Source organism: Zootermopsis nevadensis, unplaced genomic scaffold (genome assembly GCF_977971745.1).
Source record: "Zootermopsis nevadensis isolate Lab colony 2312 unplaced genomic scaffold, Znev_1.0 Znev_ptg000011l, whole genome shotgun sequence".
Classification (NCBI taxonomy): domain Eukaryota; kingdom Metazoa; phylum Arthropoda; class Insecta; order Blattodea; family Termopsidae; genus Zootermopsis; species Zootermopsis nevadensis.
Genome location: NW_028259143.1, coordinates 16,615,767 through 16,636,201, shown reverse-complemented (window position 1 = coordinate 16,636,201; position 20,435 = coordinate 16,615,767). Strand labels below are relative to the sequence as shown.

The following is a 20,435-nucleotide window of genomic DNA, read 5'->3' as shown; positions in this document are numbered from 1 at the left end:
GAACCTTTGTTTTCTGTAAAAGGTGTGGAATATCTTTACCAGCTGAGAGACCATCAGCTTCTCAATGAGTAGGCTGATCCATGTAGCCAGTGTTATTTCGACTTTGTAAAACAAAGTTTATCCTGAAGATTTCTGTCTTCTGGGTTGTTGCGCTGTGTAGTCTGGTCGATGTTAACCAACGTTTCAGAGGTCATACTGCCTCCGCCGTCAGAGTATGAAGATTTCTGTCTTCTGGGTTGTTGCGCTGTGTAGTCTGGTCGATGTTAACCAACGTTTCAGAGGTCATACTGCCTCCGCCGTCAGAGTATGAAGATTTCTGTCTTCTGGGTTGTTGCGCTGTGTAGTCTGGTCGATGTTTACCAACGTTTCAGAGGTCATACTGCCTCCGTCATCAGAGTATGAAGATTTCTGTCTTCTGGGTTGTTGCGCTGTGTAGTCTGGTCGATGTTTACCGACGTTTCAGAGGTCATACTGCCTCCGTCATCAGAGTATAAAGATTTCTGTCTTCTGGGTTGTTGCGCTGTGTAGTCTGGTCGATGTTAACCAACGTTTCAGAGGTCATACTGCCTCCGTCATCAGGGCGAAATCTTCATACTCACCGCTGTGAAAACCTCAAATAATACAAAGTTTATCTTGTGTAATTATATCACAGAATGCGTAAAAACGCGCGGTATTAAAAGGCGACGTATTGACACATCGGTGAATAGGTATCTTCACGTTCCGACCGATTTCAGCCCTGTAAAAGAGCTTTCTGAGACCCCAAAGTGTTCTACGCGTCGTACAGATTGAAAAAAAGAGAGCCCAATTGTGAAGTCGCGATCATTTGTAATTAAAGATTCAAGAGACAGCTTTTTACAGCTCGGACGTAGGTCTCGGACTGTTGAAGTACCCCGTGGGATTCACGGGTGCCACGAAGGCACAGCAGAGCCCTCCAGCTAGCCGCCAGTCGTCACTTGTTCCGTAATTGTTATCGTTTAATCCAGTCGCGTGACAGCTTGATCGATCATGTTTTAACAAGTGAAAAGCGCGAACTGCACACGTGCCACAGCACGTGGATAGTCCGATACTAAAATGATTTTGATAGGGTTAACACCACACGCAGGCCACGCGTTCTGAGGTTGGCTGTGGCAATTAGAAGTGATACCACGTGTTCACACCCTCACGACAAACAACTACTTTTTCAATGCTTGAAAAACTACAATGAACGCTAATTCTAGATTAGGTTTAAAAGCTTAAACTTATTTTCATTTGTACTTTTTTCTTCGATATAGTGTGACGCTGACTACTCACCAAATCTAGTGTCTAGGTCAACAAATATTGGAGCTATACGACCTGTCACTATAGAGCGTATGTAGGCCTGTCGAATTCCCAACAGGTACATTGAATTAAGTCACTTTATTAAAAAGTTGTTTATAATTAAGTGATCATATTTCAAAATATTACATTTAATTATACATTTTCAAAATATTATCCAGCGTAAGAGAAGCTGATAATTAAAATTTAATTAAACTTTACGAAAGTTGAATTTAATTAAAATCAGTGTTACAATTGAAAAAAAAAAATATTAATTCTCAAATAAAAATGTACAGTAGCTATCTGCTTCAGCTGTGGAAGAATATATTTCTGTAACACAGCCCATGTTGGTAATCGCTATTAAAATTTACTTCTGGCTCAATTTTAAAAACAGACCTAATGATTTACATAAACTTATAAATGCTTTTCATACATATCTCATTAATATTTAAAATGAAGTTAAATTAGGTTTTAAATTTGTAATTGCAAGTAATTCATTTTTATACGCCTACGAATTTTAACTGTAAATATTTTTAACCCCCTGACATATTATTTTTCTACTCTAAATAAACCTAAATATATGGTATTAATGTCAATTAGATTACTCATAATTATCATAAAACTTCTCTATGACTGTACTACGCATTGACTTGAGACATCTCAAATTTCATTTCGATTTGTTTCACAGTCGGCAGGTAAGCCAGAGTAATCAGAGAAGGCGAACTTCTGATAACCGTCGAAACATACGAAGATAATATTAAAATGGAAGTCACACATAAAAACAGAAATGTAAGTCCACAGTGCGACTGGACGTGTGATCCATTCATTTATGAATAGGCATTTATTCTATTTTCATTCAAATGTTCATTCTTTCTGCTATTTGTTAATTTATTTGACAAATTTTAATAAATAAACATATACCAGTAGCTAAAAGAATTTAACATATTACTTGTACGAAAATCATCTTCTGCTTCGGCTGTTTGTATAATGTTTAAGTGGAAAGGTGTGTCCCAAATGGTGGTCCGCGTGCCACATCTGTCCCGAGACGACTTGTAACCAAACCATCGAGATCGTTTGTCAGTTTGTTACAAGTTACTTACTACAAGTTCATTAATTTGATGTACTCCGATGGTTAAATATATAATTTCTTAGCTCGTCTGCTGCCCGACGTACAAATATAACACAACACAAAATATTGACATTAAAATGTAAGATTTCCACAGATGAATTGTGCCAGATACGAGCTGTTGTAGTAATAGCAGGTTTAATCCTACAATAATATTTCACATGCCAATAAAATTTATATTTGAGTACTGCGGTAATTTCTCGTTTCTGGATTTCACGATAAATCCCTGATGATGGAAGCATCATGCACCTCGAAACCATCGTTGAACTTCTAGCAGACTATGACTCAACAACCATTTTATGTTATTTATCACACTCTGTGATGTGGCAGCAATTTCCTTCTGGGTTAGGATATTACTACTCTCCGAAACGTCGGAAAAATTCATAAAACCGTTTAAGCTGGCCATTTGAGAAGCTGGTACAGCAGAAAGCACTCAGAGTCCTTAATTGTGGAGAAGACTGCTTTTTAGGATCTATTATTTTATATAAACTGTAACTCGACAAAACTGACGTTTCGGCATTAAGTTCTGTCGAAACTGTAAAATAATGTTTTTTTTTAAAATAAATTTGTGATAAAATCAGTAAACCTGATATGTGAGGACTTTCAGACAATTTATTTTCGTCTCTAAAACTTTTTACAAAGGCTCTAAAGACTGGTCTACGGCGAGCTGTTCAATCTTCGCAAGGCTACAGTGATCTGTATGTACCGTACCTTTTTCAGACTCAGCTGTTTCACGTGTGACTTGAGTTAAAAAATGTTTGTAAATTATAATTTCTTTTCGGCAAATGTTCTAGATTAAAGAAACGTTTAGAAATCCCATCCCCTGTAATCTTGAAGTGGGTATTGAGAGCAGGTTTTTGTTAAAAGTGCCAGGTTTTTTTTTTTGAAGGAAAACCTCGCGTTATTCGATACATGTATCGATATACGTTTAACAATTTTTTTACTTCTACGGAAAACATGGATCGGCCTTTGTTAAACTTGTTCCTATAACCCGCTAAAAAATGAAAACGATTTTACACGTGGATAAAATCTAATGAAGGGTATGAGACAGCTTGCAGCAAGGGGGATGTGTTAAGGGATTTACCAAGATGTCTGTCCGTCCCTTATTGCTGACAGCGGGGGGGTTCTTTTTTCGGGGCCCCTTCATTTTCTTCAAGTGGAAAATAACTGTTGTTCGTGGATTATCACACATTACACAAAAAAGTTCGTAGCACAAAATTAGAACAGGCTTCAACACCTTCTTTTTTAATTCTTTTCAAGAAATTCATTCCAGTCTTGTATTCATGGGATTAGTATTTTGCCAGTGCAGTAGAATTATATTTTACGGTCTAAGTTTTACGCTCAACGTGTCATTTCATTATGGGTGACCAAGGATAAATTGCCTTTTCAGTGTTACGTAATCCCCTTTTGTCGGCTACGTTTTGGCCAGGAACAAGGTAACTTCGTCAGTTGATAGGTGTCAAAGACACAAGGGTAAGCCGATCTCGGCATCTCCAAAGCTACAACTTCTGAAAACTAACAAATACCTCTAGCTTTTATTTTTTATTTATTTTATTTAGTGTTCTGTCTGACGACAGGTCCATATGAACAGGATCCTTCCATCCTTTTCTCGGACTGGGACCTGTTCATATACGTTCTTGGCAGATGATCCAGAAGTGGTTTGCCATTGCCTTCTTCTGTGTGTGAATGGAGTAATTGTTGGGATGCCACGGAGAAACCGGGGAAGCCCCCGGAGGATAACTCCGTGTTGCCTAGACCACAGCCTTGCCCAACACAAGTTATAAATTCGGGCAAAGCCGGGAATCGAACCCGTGACCCCAGGATTACAAGGCCAGCGTTCTAACCGCTAGACCACCTCATCTTATTATTATTTAGTGTTCTGTCTGACGACAGGTCCATATGAACAGGATCATTCCATCCTTTTCTCGGACTGGGACATGTTCATATACGTTCTTGGCAGATGATCCAGAAGTGGTTTGCCATTGCCTTCTTCTGTGTGTGAATGGAGTAATTGTTGGGATGCCACGGAGGAAAACTCCGTGTTGCCTAGACCACGGCCTTGCCCAACACAAGTTATAAATTCGGGCACCGCCGGGAATCGAACCCAAGACCCCAGGATTACAAGGCCAGCGTTCTAACCGCTAGACCACCGTGGCGGTCTCTAGCTCTTATAGAATAATAAAGTCACATAACTTATGGTTGTGTTAAGGATGCTATTTGATACACAGAAAAGTCAAATATGGACAAAATGTAATTAGACTTATAATACAGTCTTTTTGAACGCCGTAAATTCGCTCATGACTTACGGTGTGACAGTCAGTGATAAACATTTCGTGGACCTTAAATCAAATTCGATTATAGACTTCTTCATTGAATGAAAGTTGGGAGGTCGCCTTCACGCTCTCGCCTCTTTATACCAGCAATTAGGCTCCCGGTATCAACTTAACCACTGACTCAGTCAGGACGCCTTGGTAAAGAAAATAATTTTTGTCTCAAAAGGAAATCAAATCCCTAACATTTAGTGGCTGTTGTGACTAATCTGTCCGATTTCTAAGTGTAGTCTGATTAATCGGTAAGGAGTAATCGATTTGGATCTCGATAGCCCTCGATTAAATCGATTTGCAAAAAGTTTTGTTTCGAGCTTGGGAGCGTCTGTCCCCTTCCGGCTTGATATAACTTCATGGATGAGAGGCCTTCTGAAGAAGTTATCTTCATTTCCCCCAACCAAAAATCTTACACGTACCGATAGTAACACTGGTTAAAATTACTATTTATGAAGAATCTCAACATAAATTTTTCTTCAACCTAACTTAACCTAACCTAACATAACCTAACCTAACCTAACATAACCTAACCTAACCTAACGTAACATAACCTAACCTAACCTAACCTAACCTAACCTAACCTATCCTAACCTAACCTAACCTAACATTCGTAGTTTGAGTGTTAGAAAATACCTTGTGTTTTCTGGGACCAGAAATGTCTTTCGTTGCCTCAGTGCAAACGCCCTTCTGTGAACGGAAGTTTCGTTTGACAGGAAGGCTCTTTTATGTTCATTTTGACAGTAATCCTGTAATCCGAGCATACGACTCGCTGATTACATGTCGCATTACAAGATTAACCCCTTTTAAGTTACGTTAGAACCGGTGCCTTGATGCTCTAGTAACAATCTACACGAACTCACAGCCTCGGCGAAAGGGGTTGAGATATTAGCAGTCAGAGGGTTTGTAAAACAGCAGAAGGGAACGTACATGAAAAAATAATAGGACACAAAACTCCATCAGCAGTTTTTTTTACGTGGAAATAATTTTTATGAAACAGATAAAGTTGTAATATCAAGCCGTTAACAGTCTCGGAGGTTTCTTTATACAAATTCGTTCATTCTCTTATGAATTACTAGGCATAAATTAGAACAGTGGTTTTCAACCTGGGGTACGCGAAGACATCTTAGGGGTACGTGAAATTTAAATATATATATATTATTTTATGATAAACAATGAATAATCCGTAATGTAATTTATTTAATTTATTTTAGATGTAGATTATATACTATGTATAACTTGAATTATACACCAACAGCTTTGGGGGTACAAAGTTAAAGAGAAATTATATCTGGGGGTACGCGAAGACATCTTAGGGGGTACGTGAAATTTAAAAAAAATATTATTTTATGATAAACACTGAATAATCAGTAATGTAATTTATTTAATTTATTTTAGATGTAGATTATATATTATGTATAACTTGAATTATACACCAACAACTTTGGGGGTACAAAGTTGAAGAGAAATTATATCTGGGGGTACGTGAAGACATCTTAGGGGGTACGTGAAATTTAAAAAAAAAATATTATTTTATGATAAACACTGAATAATCAGTAATGTAATTTATTTAATTTATTTTAGATGTAGATTATATACTATGTATAACTTGAATTATACGCCAATAACTTTGGGGGTACAAAGTTGAAGAGAAATTATATCTGGGGGTACGAGAACATAAAAGGTTAAATATTATTGCATTAGAATATGGTTTATAAGCATAAGATTATATTAATCTGCCCTTTTGAGACGAAAATTCCTGTATCTGATGTATAAAATGTGGAACTGTGGCTAAAAGTTCAGAAATATGTTTATCTGTTGTTTATTTAACAACGCTGTCAGTATCTCAGACTACACTGGGTGAATTTGAAGAAGTGTTAATGACTTACTTTAAGGTATTACCGTCATAATTTTTTTGGTCTGAGGAAAACCAGGAAAAACTGAATCAGGATAATCGGTCTTCTTGCCTAGTTTTAAACCCGAGACTTTGCAAATATTAAGCAGGCGTTCTAACCACTCGGCCAGACAGTGAAGTATCCAGACTCGGAGACTACATTTTAAAATGTTGAACACTGTACGTACGATTACGTATCGCGTGAAATCAAATGATTTAACGATGTAACGTGGGGGATAATTTATCTCCGAGAACCACAAGATTGTTCTCAGTAAGAAGGTATTGTTCCACATGTAACCTGTTACGAATACGTCCATGTCAAAATAAAAGTGACTGGACAGCGTAGCTTCAAGTAGGTTCGTCTCGGTTTACAATTCATAATAACCCCGAGCAGGACATTTCGCTTCATGAATACTGTAGTACATTACGAGAGTAGGGTGTTATGCTTCTACTAAACCCCTTCCACCCAAAAATACTTTTTGTAACCCTCAGAAGAATACTGACACGTCAACTTTCGCTTTCAGCTATATCAGGGGTGAACAATTTACTTCTGAAATACATTTCACATTATAACATTCACACACTGGAAACAGATACGTGAATTTATTAATTACGCGTATAAAAATATAATACAAACAATTTTTATAAATAAGATATACGATATCATGAAGGGTCATGTTCATTTTAGAGACTTATAATTATTATCTTGCGTATTTTATTTATTTGTGGTTTATTTAACGATGAAGTGAGTAGCTCAGTTTATAGCAGTGAATGACAGAATTAATTACTGTTAATTGGAAAGGATATGAACAGGAGAGTCATAGATTAATTTATCGTAATGTTCCGGCATTTGACTGGACGAAAACACCTCGTCAGAACAGCCGGTCTACATTACAAGATCTGAACCCGAGACTACAATATTAAAATCAAGTGTAAACAACTCGGTCGCGATGTGCTGTATTTTTACGTATAGAGGTTATAAAAATTATAGCCTTTTCGGATAAACAGTTAATTCCTCGAAACTTTGATAATATTTGAATCACAGATGACGTATCTTAGCTGTTCATGCTAGAAGCCGGGAAGTGAGAATTGTCTTCCAAAATTTATCAGTGAACGCATTGCACTTTGAAATATTTCACCTATTTTAATATTCCAGTAATAGACAGACACAATATGTCGGCGATCTCACATTAAATACTTAGTAACTGAAACGTTCCTGTAACCATCATAAAAATACATATTTATTTCTCTATGACTAATAATTAATGTCTTGAAATGAAGATTAGTTCATAGACTACGCGATTTATTTTTAAGATTAATTCATAAAAATTATACGGAAAAATCTTGCCATAGTTGTAACACATAATAAACTTACTTCTTAATTTTGTGTTGTGATGTTCCAGAAGTCTGGTATTCGACTCCAAAATAGACCGGAAGATGGCTGTTTCTCCAAAAGAATTTCTCTAATACCAGAATATAAAATATGCTTACAAACAAAACTGTTTAAACTATGAGGCACACTAATGCCAAACGCGTTTCGACCTCAAGAAATCATCATCAGTGACAAACAGGTTAAATCATATAATATAAATCAAAAGATTATGGTTTTTTTAACAGAGAATAAAGGTAAGTTCTTTACAAAACCATAATCTTTTGATTTATATTATATGATTTAACCTGTTTGTCACTGATGATGATTTCTTGAGGTCGAAACGCGTTTGGCATTAGTGTCCTTCAAAGTGTATCAGTATTGTTTGTATGCGTGTTTTATATTCCAATACACTACACGGTATGGAAGGTTTTAAGATCTCTAATACCCCTTTAAAACAAAGCAAAATCTTTACCTTACCTACATATATATATATATATAGTAACAAAAATGTCAGATAAAATATGATTCTCTTCAGGCACTCAAGGGCAGTGTGTGTACACCCCTTGCAAATGTGAAGGGACCAGAGCTTTCAACAAAACCCAGCTTTCAAAATGAACACGCTTTAATACTCAACAAAAGGGTTCATTTTAGCCAACCCCTTCCACGTTATGGATATGTAAAATATGACAGGTAACTGGCGAATAAGACTTGTTCCTTTCATAATTTCGAATGGTTTGCCCCTTCTCTCAACGAAGTTCTGTTTCAGGCTTCATATTTATTAATTGAATATTTAAAATGTACTGTAAATATTTAAACAGAACGTAAAAACCTTTAATTGTCATTTAAATAACCACACGAATTATAAGAGTACGTAACTCAGGGTACTGACCGCTGGCGGGCTCTTATGAACACGGTTTGAACTTCCATATTCCATAAAAGCCTGAATTTCTTGACTAGCTGAGCAACTATCATCTTCACGGAATTCGTTAAGCAACATTTTTAGTGTTATTTTATGTTAAAATATTTTAAACTACAATTTTTAATTTATATCGATAAATCCATCGAATATGACGTCATTCGAGAAATTACTGCGTATTTAACAACGCTTCATTAACCTCGTTGTTTATGTAGAACAGATTTTTGGATACGGCATTGGATATCTGTGAAATGAAGTGGTCGTGGCACATTTTAGAGTCACAGTTTTTGACTGGAATAACTGGGAATATTTCTCATAAACTAGTTTCTTGATTTCTTTCGTAATTTAATCAATGCATCTAACAATTGTGACGGTAAATTGAAAGGAATTATAACAGGAAGATATCGATAAATGTATGAAAGTTGCATATATTATCTGTTGTACCCACGTTTCTTTGTAATTATCTTTTTAGAGGCGAATATATCAGGATTCAGAACCTGGGAGAAAAGCCGATCACAATGCCAATTCACTTTGTTGATAGAACCACCGAAACCGGCCGTAGTCTTTCAATACCCGATAGAGGGCACAACAAGTAGCTTCTGCTCATAGTACCAAGAGTAGTCGATAGAGTGCATCATCTACCGCATTATACTATGGAGTATTACGAATGTCCGAACAACAGTGATATTACACATCCTTTCGTATTTAATAGAACTGTTTACATTTTGCTAATTCGTTGCAAGAATTTAAAACATAAGGAAGTAGTATTACAAATTTCCGGTATTGAACTGACAAAATTATTATAGACAGAAAATAAAGACTGGGATATGGAGCGTAAGTGAAATACATAGATTAAATATATTATTTCCTATAAATTAACCTCGGCGACTGGTTTAAATAGTGTTTCCTACGAGTATAGGGCATCTATTGGACACATCTTCACGTGATGTTTCAGCATCGCTGTGATTGGTGTGACGTCACAGTAGAATCTCAAGTGGAACGTACGAAAGATTTTTTTTGTGAAATTGAAAATACGTGAAATTTACTCCGTAATAAAACACATAAAACCAAATATAAGGTATTCATATCCAATAGGACTGTAAAATACATTATAAATTAATGTAATTTATATATAATACTGAAATTAAAAGAATGGTATAACCTCATTATTTGAAGGGGGATTAACTTGTAGGCGTCTAGCAATAATATTATTGATATTTGTAAAATGAACGTCACTCCTGCTTCATTTTTAGGGTTCCCGGGTTCAAATCTCCCCTGATACAAGTTATATCGACTGAAGATTTTCGTGGTTTCCTCAGCTCCTGCCGAGACATGCAAATAAAAATAGGCACTCTCTTATCGTAATATTCTCCCTAGTCTAGACTTGCTGTTGACTGGAGTGTGAAAGCACGTTTAAAAAATACGTTAATCATGCCATTGTTAAATCCACTCCGATAAGAAACTTTGCGGAGAAATCAACTTACAAAGACTCCTAGACGAAATAAATCTCTTCGTTTACTTTTCCTGGACGAGCTGTCTGCCTTGTCGCACGAGCGACCTTTCACACAGGACGCGCTGTAACGTCAACATCAGAAACATTATTTAACAGATGCAAAAAAAAAACACAGTACGGACGGACGCTTGCATTGTGTTACAAAAATTGACCCACGTCTAGCATTAAACCGATATCTTACCACAAGTATACACTATTATATGATGTCAATAATGGAGCAGCATGTTTTAATCACGTGATACACGGCAGAAACAAGGAGAGATTCAACGTAGAAGCGCGAACAGGTTATCAGCCTGACCATTTATTAGTCAGTTTCGTTTCTTGCTGAACGTAAAAACTTTGGAAGGCGGCGCGTGGCCTTACGTTGTGGATAGATTGAATGTAAATGCATTTATGGTTTGTGAATAATATAGTGAGATAAAATTTGTGCGTGTTTATATGGTTCTTATTTTAATATGGTTGGAAGAAAAAGACGTTTTAAGCGTCGTAATATTGATGATAATTTATACATACCTTCAACATATCCAAAGAAATTAAATTCAGTTTCTTCTGAGAACGTCCTTGCTGTTCGGAGAAGCACCAGAGAAAGGAGTAAGTACCACAAAAAAGTATCCATTTGAATATATTACTTCTCGAACGTCAAGTAAATATATGTAGGCCTTAGAACTGTATTCCATGCAGATTAATTAATAAACACGTAATACATAATAATAATAATAATATGCTCGCAAACCTGCTAACCTGACGAGTTTGTTCGTGATTTTCCCAGTTTATCAAAAAAAACCCACCGGAATAGTGCAATAAATTAGGCAACGACCACTTCCTGCAATATCGATTACAATTAATTGTTTATTCGATGCTATATATTCTGAGCTATCGATGGCGTCATTAAATAAATAATCAATTATTAGTCAAAATATTCATTAGTTCGCCCCCCCAGTGAAAATATTTAGATCGAAAATAGGGGAAGCAGCGGGATTTTGAAATAAATACGTAAAAAGACGTTTCGTCAGTTCCATGCTTGGCCGGATGTCTTCAAGGTGAAAACAATAAATGACAATAAGGTGGAGAGGACATGTAGTACACAAGGAGAGAGAAGAATTTTGTATAAAATTCTAGTCGAAAATCATGAAACTCCCTGTGAGGCATAGGCAAAAATTGGAAGATAATATTAAAACGGACCTTAACAGAAATCGGGTATTTTCATTCCGGAGGTTATGGGCATGAATCTTGGCTCAGAGAGCAGCAATTATGATGGCTTTGTCCTCGTTTCCCTCAATTCATAAAGGCAATCTTTAAATCAGGCCACGACCACTTCCCTGCACAACATTTACAACTGATTAATTTAATCTTTCTTATTCGCATAATTTTCAATCAGCCTCATCTCTACTTCTCTTACGTGGTCTACCAGTCTTCCCTCTTCCTTCCATTTTAGTTGTCCTAATGTTAACGCCATCTGTCAGAGATTTTATAAATTTTACAATATAATACATCCTTGTCTCCTTATTAGTTTTATTTTCCAGCTTTTCCTTAATTTATGGGACGAAAAATTTCTCTAATCATCCTTCTTTCAAATATTCTAAGGGCCCTTATTTTTTGTGAAGTCATTGTCCAAGTTTCTGACCCCGTAACTTAGAATAGATTGTATTAGGTTTTGAATATTGTTAATTTAGAGTTTTGGGATAAAATTTAGACCAGTGCACAATAATCATGGTTTTCTATCATAATATTAAAATGAATGTCTTTCCACATTTTATTTCCATTGTCTATAACTGATCCCAACTTTCAACATCTTCCAAATTAAAATCACATATAATTAAGTTTTGAGGTTATGTTCTTGCTTGTAAAGAGGACATTTTTAGGTATTCACATTTTGCTTCATTAATTTATAAACTCATTTTCCTTCCCTCGATTTCCAGTGCAGATAATAATTACTTTTATGCTGAAATATTTCTTGTAACCAAGAAAAAACATCATCAACATTAGCACAAATTTGTTTCGATTTGTAAATAACATTTCCCTTTCCTTCAGTTCCTTATTATTTTTTCTGGTTTTCCATAACATTCTAAAGCTATAAATAATTTATTTCTATATATTCTGTCAAAAGCTTGCCTGAAATAAATAAATCTCTGTATTATATTCATAGCATTTTTTCATCATCTGCCTCGTTACCTCTTTAATGTGTGTAATAAGTCTTTGAAGAATAATATATGATACAATTTTGTATTTCAAAATTAACTATTACATTGAAACTTGTCCCTTTTCTTAAAAATTGGGCATAACCCCACCTCATTACCAAAAATATTAATTTATATATTTTTCCCAAGAAGACTTAACAGCCATGTTTTGTTAATTCATCAGTAAAAGAATCTTCATCTGGAGCCTTATTATTTTTTTTTTAAATTTTAATATTGTACTTCGTCTAAAGCATGAAAATCAAGGACTGCAGTGCAGCGCGGTTAATATTTTAATTACTTCTTCAAGCATCTACACCGTTCTTACTTAACGGTTCTTCAAAATGCTCAGCTCCCATCTCGAGGACACGACAATATCATTTAATTAATTAATCTGGTTAATACCCTCCAGGTACCTTTATAAATAATCTTACGGTAAAACCAATTACTCATTGCCATTAAAATGTTCATTTCAGCAAACTGAACTAACGGATTACAATTTTCACTAGTTTCATTATATATATATATATATATATATATATATATATATATATATATAGTGTACTTACCTGCAACTTGTGGTACAAATTTCATAATTTTCACTTAATTTGGTGCCAAGTTGTTATGGAGGAGCCTTGTGATTTCACAAAACTAATTTTTTTAGATACAGAAAAAAGAATGTAGGCTGGATATAATCCTCGACTGTTCTGTTCGTTGTAATGTCTTCTAGAACCAACTGTGAAAAGGAACATGATAGAAGAATATATAGACGACATTTTGTGTTCGCTCAGTACATCTTTTGAGACTGAAAGCACATCAGAAATGGATGTGCCCTCGACATCAGGTATCCCACCTAAAGAACGCACCAAACGTGGCACCAGGAAGAGGTCCTTTGTATTTACTGGCCCAGGTAAGACCTTTTGCCTCCCAAGAGAGTAACTTCAAGTTAGCGATGATTTTGCTGATTTTCCTGTGCCATCATTTTCAGGTTTTAAATTTGTAAACACAAACTTAGCTGTCTTACAAATGCCTGTTTTTTATTTACAAGAATTTTAATGCGCAGAAAAGTTTGAAAAATAAATATAGCATTTAATCAAAATCTGAGTTCCTTGCGAAAAGACGGTCATGACAGAGAATTTTTACAGCTTCAGCAGCTGGTCACATTTAAGGGCAATTTTACAATAATTTATGGCCTCTTCCTAATGTAGCTCACATATTATTTTATTTACATTTAAAACAAACTTTTTTGTGGCCAACTTCAGATTTAATTCAAGTATTATTGTTAATTTGAGCCCATAATGACATAATTGTTTCTCATCCACCTGGACCTAAACCTATAAGCCAATCCCCAAAATATTTTTATACTTTTACCTCTGTAATGCGACCGTAAATTAAGATAAGTTGAGATTGCATTAGTATAATAAAAGTAGCATTTATTTCTTTCATAAGACTCTGACAGAAGACCGATTCATAAGTCCTTACACAAAATTTCATTTTGACTCTTGGGTCAAATTTCTCCCAAGAAAAGAGAGAGAGCAGGTTCTGTCAGATACAGCAAAACTAACAAGTTAGTTGCTTCTGGAAATAACTTACCAGATAATTCAGAAAAATAATGAAATAAAAAAACCTTGTCGATTCAGAAGTCATAAATGTCGTATTAATGAAGGAGCCATCTGTCAGTGAATGGCACTGTAATACTCAGGATGGTTTTATTCAATGTATTTTGAAAAAAACTTTTTTATAAATCAAGTACAGGCTAATTTGGATTTTTCTGAAAATTGTATTTTGCAGTAAATAAATCTGTACTTCTCCTTCTATGGCTCTCCGGTCCGTATTCGGTCCACGGCCTCCTCAATTCTCCTCTTCCATTCGGTCCTCTGTTAAGTCCATCTGTCCGAGGCTTTGATCGAGGTTTCGAAACATCTTCCTTTTTACAGTGCAAGGTTGTTAGCCTTGCGACCAACCCCCAACCTGGAGGACCAGGGTACGTGTCTTAGTCTGACTTCTCCCGCTTGACCAATCTGGCTAGGGAGGCCCTACCAGTAGCTTTTGGGGTCACTGAGTTAGTCAAGCCCCACCACCACGACAAGGTGAAGGTACCATTAAGTGGGGAAATCTGTACTACACTGCGCTATTTAAGAAAATTGTTCTACTGTGTATTAAGCAAGATATGTTTTATATAAATGAGTTATTCACATTTAAACTGAAATGACAGACAGAATACAACAGTTTCTTAATAACTCTGTTGATTAGAGCATTTCTTAAGAAGCTAAAAGTTGCTCAGCTATCCTTTATGGAATCAAAATGTTTGTTACCATTTACCAAGAACTTGACAGTAATTACAAGCCAGACAAACTCAATAATACTCTTTAAGATCCATTTTCACTTTCCTCCCATGCATTCCTAAGATTTCCAAGATGTCACTTTTCTTCGGGTTTTTCAACTGAAATTGCATGTATTTGTGCATTTCTCATCTCTACCATCGTCGGTACTATCAATTTTTGGACGGGATGAGACAAAATGTTATGATAACCAGATTAGCTCACACCAACGTCCATTAAGTTCTGATCTTTTAAACAGCACTACAAATGTCCACTATTAGAAAACACCTTTAATTTTTGCAAAAATTCAGTTGCATAACCATTAACTGTTTTGTGAATATTTCATTACCCACTAATATTAAGGTGGCCTAATTTAGACACAAGTATAACTACAGTGGGATGGTGTCTGCCCCACTTAATGGTACCTTCACCTTGTCGTGATGGTGGGGCTTGAGTACCTCAGTGACCCCAAGAGCTACTGGTAGGGCCTCCCTAGCCAGATTGGTCAAGGGGGAGAGGTCAGACTAAGACAGGTACCCTGGTCCTCCAGGTTGGGGGTTGGTCACAAGGCTAACAACCTTGCACCGTAAAAAGGAAGATGTTTCGAAACCTTGATCAAAGCCTCGGACAGACGGACCGAATGGAAGAGGAGAATTGAGGAGGCCATGGACCGAATACGGACCGGAGAGCCATAGAAGAAGGGATAGTGTCTGAAATGTCATTATCATCAATGTGTGCATCTACAGATCACCTATGCCAGTTCTTGACAGAGCTATGAGGTCAAATAATTGTGGCTCTTCTAGTCTACGAAACAACGCTACAGAGCAGACAGGAGGAATTTCAATACCGCTAGACATTTGCTGTGTACATTGCGGTGCACATAGTAAAAACATACAAGAAGCTCGTAGTGTTTCCCTACATCTCCAAAATCATTTGGTTGTTGTAACTGCTCTGTTGAATTAAATATAGTATATCTTAATCGTTTTTAAACACACTTTACAGTGACAAATTATAAATGCCCATCCAACCCAAAGCCAGGGACCAGCTATTTTTGGCTGCCTGTGACTCCTTATTTGCAGCTACCTTTATATCTGAGGGCCACGTCCTTAATCTGCAACCAGAGGCATCATACGTGATAAAAAGGGGCCCAACAAATATGTTCATGTCTGCAGTTAAGGAAGCTCGTAAAATAACCTGCTGTAAACTATTCTAATTGATGTCAGTGGGACTGCAAGAGAAAATTGGCCCGCTTCCTCTAAAATGTTATCCGAAGAGTAATTTTTTCTGAGTGATGTGCGTATCAGAGGATGTTTTATCAACTGAATACTACTGGAATAATATTAAGAAATGTGTTCGTTATGGCTGAGGGATATAGAAACTGACCAGTCGTAATGCTGCTCTGTACTATTAGATATTTTTATTCGTGGTGTCATCTGAAACAAAACTGTGTGTCTATTACTCACAATTCACACATTCTCTGTTGTACCGACTTTATTGAAATCTCACCCCTTCTACACGCACCTGTATTCAGATATGTTAACACAGCAAATTGTATTAAAAATATATTAAAATTGGCCGTCAATCACAATATAAGATAATTAAAAGATTAAAATATCATTTTTCGTTCCGTATCGAGTACTCGATTTACATATGGAACATTTACGACATGTTTCGGCTATCATAGAGCCGTCATCAGGTGTTATGTTATAAACTTTTTAACTGAATTACTGATTTTTAATGATTTTTAGTTTTCATTTTTCTTATCATTTTCTCGTCCTTCATATTGTATCTTCATCCGTTGTTGTGTCACATGTCACTAATATGATTGTATGTCGTAGTGATGCCAATGTTGTGTATATTGGACTGTGAAGTAAAGGTTTCAATACTATTAATGAAAATTGAATATAGAAAACAAAACAAATAGATGAAAGTAATCATGTAAACTTACCCGAGAAGTAATATCGTAGCAGTATTAGGAGAGATTGGAAGTATACTGTATCGGATCGTGGCTGGTTACCGACATTAAAAATCAGTAATTCAGTTAAAAAGTTTATAACATAACACCTGATGACGGCTCTATGATAGCCGAAACATGTCGTAAATGTTCCATATGTAAATCGAGTACTCGATACGGAACGAAAAATGATATTTTAATCTTTTAATTATCTTATATTGTGATTGACGGCCAATTTTAATATATTTTTAATACTATTTAAATAAATCACAATATGACGCACCTACAATATCTTACAGCAAATTGTATTACTTCAGTTGTTTATGTCTAACTCTTCAAAAAAAATGTGTCCTGCAGGATTGGGTTAATCGGAAACAGCCATGGATTTTTTTATACTGCTGACCATATTCTGATTCTTATATTTATGGATTCCACTATTCTTTCAGAAAACATAGACCACATTGCAAGCAATAGTCAGCACATGCACCAGTCTTATCGCCAGAAGCCAAAGAAACAGTGTCAAAAGAAGAAACAAGTGAAACATGACCAAAAAACACCTAAGAATCATTGTGCTCTCGTGTGGGATCACAGAATTCCTCGACCGCCAAATGCGTTTATGATATACTCAAACGAATGGCGTAAGAAAATGGCTGTACGATACCCGCACGAAGATAACAAGGAGATCAGTGTACGGTAAGTTGCAATACAAACTGTGCTTCAGGGTAAATAATTTAATGTGAAGAGCATTTGTGGATGACAATTTTTTTTTTCCAAAGCGATTCAAATTCAGCGGACCTATTATTTGAAGTTTCTAATGTGGTGTGCATTTAGCTTGTGCTTTTGTGGTGACAGATTATTTTCCAAAATCTTTTACTTCAACCACATTCCACTAAACTTTCTTTTTTCATAATTGCTGTCACTTGATAAACATTTTAAAAAAAGTTAAGATAATTTAAAACATAACATGAATATAAAGTAGGCGGATATTTTTATGATTTTATGTTACATCCAACATTGACTCTGGCCTATAACGAATTCACGTAAGGTGGTTTACTGGAGTACCCTGAGCAGGAGGAGGATGAAGGTGGTTCTCGAAACATTAGCGTTTCCCCCATTAAACCACATTACATGGCTGGTAGCCCGACGAGAATTAATTATACTTTGTCGCCATGAAAGCTTCAGATCATACACTGACTTTGGTCATTAGAATATTGGATAATAAATATTATACACTGCAAAAAATATAAAAATTGGTAAAATGTACAGCTCACATGCCATTAGTAAAAGAGTTAGATCTTCAACAACAGAGCGTAAGATGAACAAACACACACACCTTAAAAACAGCTTTTGTTCAGTACACATAACAGCGTTAAAGTTTTAAGAACAATCACAAATTGTTGAGGCATAAGAATAACAAGGAAGTTGGAACTTCCATGTTACACCCAATTCTGATTACAAAATGTCATGAAGGGACTGTATGGTGTAAGACATTTTCCCCGAATTCCTATTTTCCACCTTTCAAAAAGAAATGAATAGCACAGAACTTGGATTAATAAAAACATGGCATGTTATATCCAGAAATGAGAACGTTAACAATTTAATGTCCACTATAATGAAAGAAATATTTAAAATATGAGTAACACAAAATATTAAATATTATTCTGAGACATCGCATCAGAAAATAATTCTTCTTTATCACGCCGCCTCCTTTACAGGAGGTTGGCGACATATTACGAACAGAATCCTTCCATCCTTTTCTCGGACTGGGACCTGTTCATATACGTTCTTGGCAGATGATCCAGAAGTGGTTTGCCATTGCCTTCTTCTGTGTGTGAATGGAGTAATTGTTGGGATGCCACGGAGAAACCGGGGAAGAAGCCCCCGGAGGAAAACTCCGTGTTGCCTAGACCACGGCCTTGCCCAACACAAGTAATAAATACGGGCACCGCCGGGAATCGAACCCGAGACCCCAGGATTACAAGGCCAGCGTTCTAACCACTAGACCACCGTGGCAGTTATGAAACTTCAAAATCATCATAAATACTTACATCCATAAGAATATATATTTTTATAACTCCTCGAATTAACTTATGATCTTAAAACATATCCGAGTATTTGGTCTCGACAGTTTGTTCCAAGCGCTCATTGGCAGGATTATTGTATCTGCATTCTATAATAACTGCAAAATCATCCCTAACCATGAGTAGAACTTAATTCACTGTTTCATTCAGTGAAATGAACTAAATAATATTTTCAAATTTTTAAGAATCATCTTCACTTACAGGGGCAGTAATGTTTTAAAAAAAAAGTTCTGCAACTAGAAAGGTTCTCTTTTCTAAATCCACATACATCAATAAAGAATTTCCTTAAATTTCTCCTTAATTTCTTCTTGGACTTCTCCATTAGGTACTTCTACATAAGCGTTGGCAGCGTCTTCGGACATGTCGCGTAGCCCTCGTCTTACTCTCTCCAAAACGCAGAGTCCTTCCTGACAAGCTCAGTCACTCAAGAAATTCCAAACATTTTATGGAACCTGAAGGTTCATTGCCACTGATACCTATCTTGAGCCAGATGAATCCAGTCCATGCCACCTCATCCTCATCTAGGTCTTCCTAGTGGTCTCTTTCCATCTGGTTAGCCTACCAAAACCCTGCACGCATTCCTCGTCTTTCCCACGGGGGGCTACGTGCCCTGCCCATATAATCTCATTATGCAACTTTCTCCAGCCTCCTAGCGTTTCATCCCATTTGGGTCGAAATATTCTCCTCAGCCACTCTGAACTCAAACACCATCAGTTCACATCCCTCCCTTAGCGTCAAAGATCATCCTTCACGAACATAAGTATCTCCTTGTTTTAGACCATTCTGAATAGGAAACTTGTCAGACAAATGTTTACCTGTATGAACTTTGATATAGGTTTCATTTAAACACATTTTAATACAGCCTCTCCCCTCAAGCGCCTACATGGCGTATAGCGCGACAAATTTCCTTTGCCTTCCTATAATACACTAACTACCGGCAGCAGTGGTCACGCTGTCTAAGACATGGACCTTGTGCGCCTGACCGTGGGTTCGAGTCCCACTCAAGGCATGGATGTTTGTCCGCGTCTTTTCTCTTCCAGTCTGATGGATAAAGACTGACCACGGAGGGCAAGGCGAAACCTCTGTGGTACTTTACGAGGGTCAAAGCTGACCATAGACGATAATCGAACGAGAGACTTTACACAAAACTATTCACCTGTTTATTCCGGATCAGGCTGCGGTCACACTGCACGCATATTCCCTGCGTGTGTCCTTGACAACGCTCATCTTTCGAAACAGGTTTTATTTTCAGTCGCGCGAAGTGATGTATACTGAAAAAATAATTAATCTTGTGTTCAATGTAAAAGCTTTTGTGGGACCATAAAATGAAAACTTCGTCACAACAGGTTTAAAGAAATTTATGGTAAAAAAAAATTAGTGAGGTTATGAATTGTTTCAAGTGAGTATATATATATATATATATATATAGTAATTTATATTTATTACAAATTGTTCCATGCTACATCAGTA

At 36.3% G+C, this 20,435-nt stretch overlaps 2 protein-coding genes and 1 long non-coding RNA gene across 9 annotated transcripts in view; 1 reads left to right on the top strand and 2 right to left on the bottom strand.

Annotated features, from left to right (window-relative positions):
- Window positions 1–20,435, bottom strand: part of Cad74A (cadherin 74A) — a 145,307-nt gene that overhangs the window by 84,009 nt on the left and 40,863 nt on the right. The gene's annotated exons all lie outside the window — the stretch shown is intronic.
- LOC110837662 (uncharacterized) overlaps window positions 1–20,435 on the bottom strand; it is a 38,753-nt gene that overhangs the window by 17,648 nt on the left and 670 nt on the right. The window contains exons 2-4 of one of the 6 annotated variants that reach the window (XR_002545783.2): window positions 20,122–20,236; window positions 13,179–13,345; window positions 9,097–10,497 (exon numbers count right to left, since the gene is read on the bottom strand). This is a non-coding gene — a long non-coding RNA (uncharacterized LOC110837662). The other 5 variants (XR_015534824.1, XR_015534822.1, XR_015534826.1 and 2 more) reach the window with 5 other exon arrangements.
- Window positions 17,309–20,435, top strand: part of LOC110837658 (uncharacterized) — a 64,375-nt gene continuing 61,248 nt past the window's right edge. Inside the window, exon 1 of the mRNA XM_022080050.2 lies at window positions 17,309–17,577. Within this exon, the coding sequence (XP_021935742.2) occupies window positions 17,309–17,577 (269 nt within the window). The remainder of the gene's footprint in view (window positions 17,578–20,435) is intronic.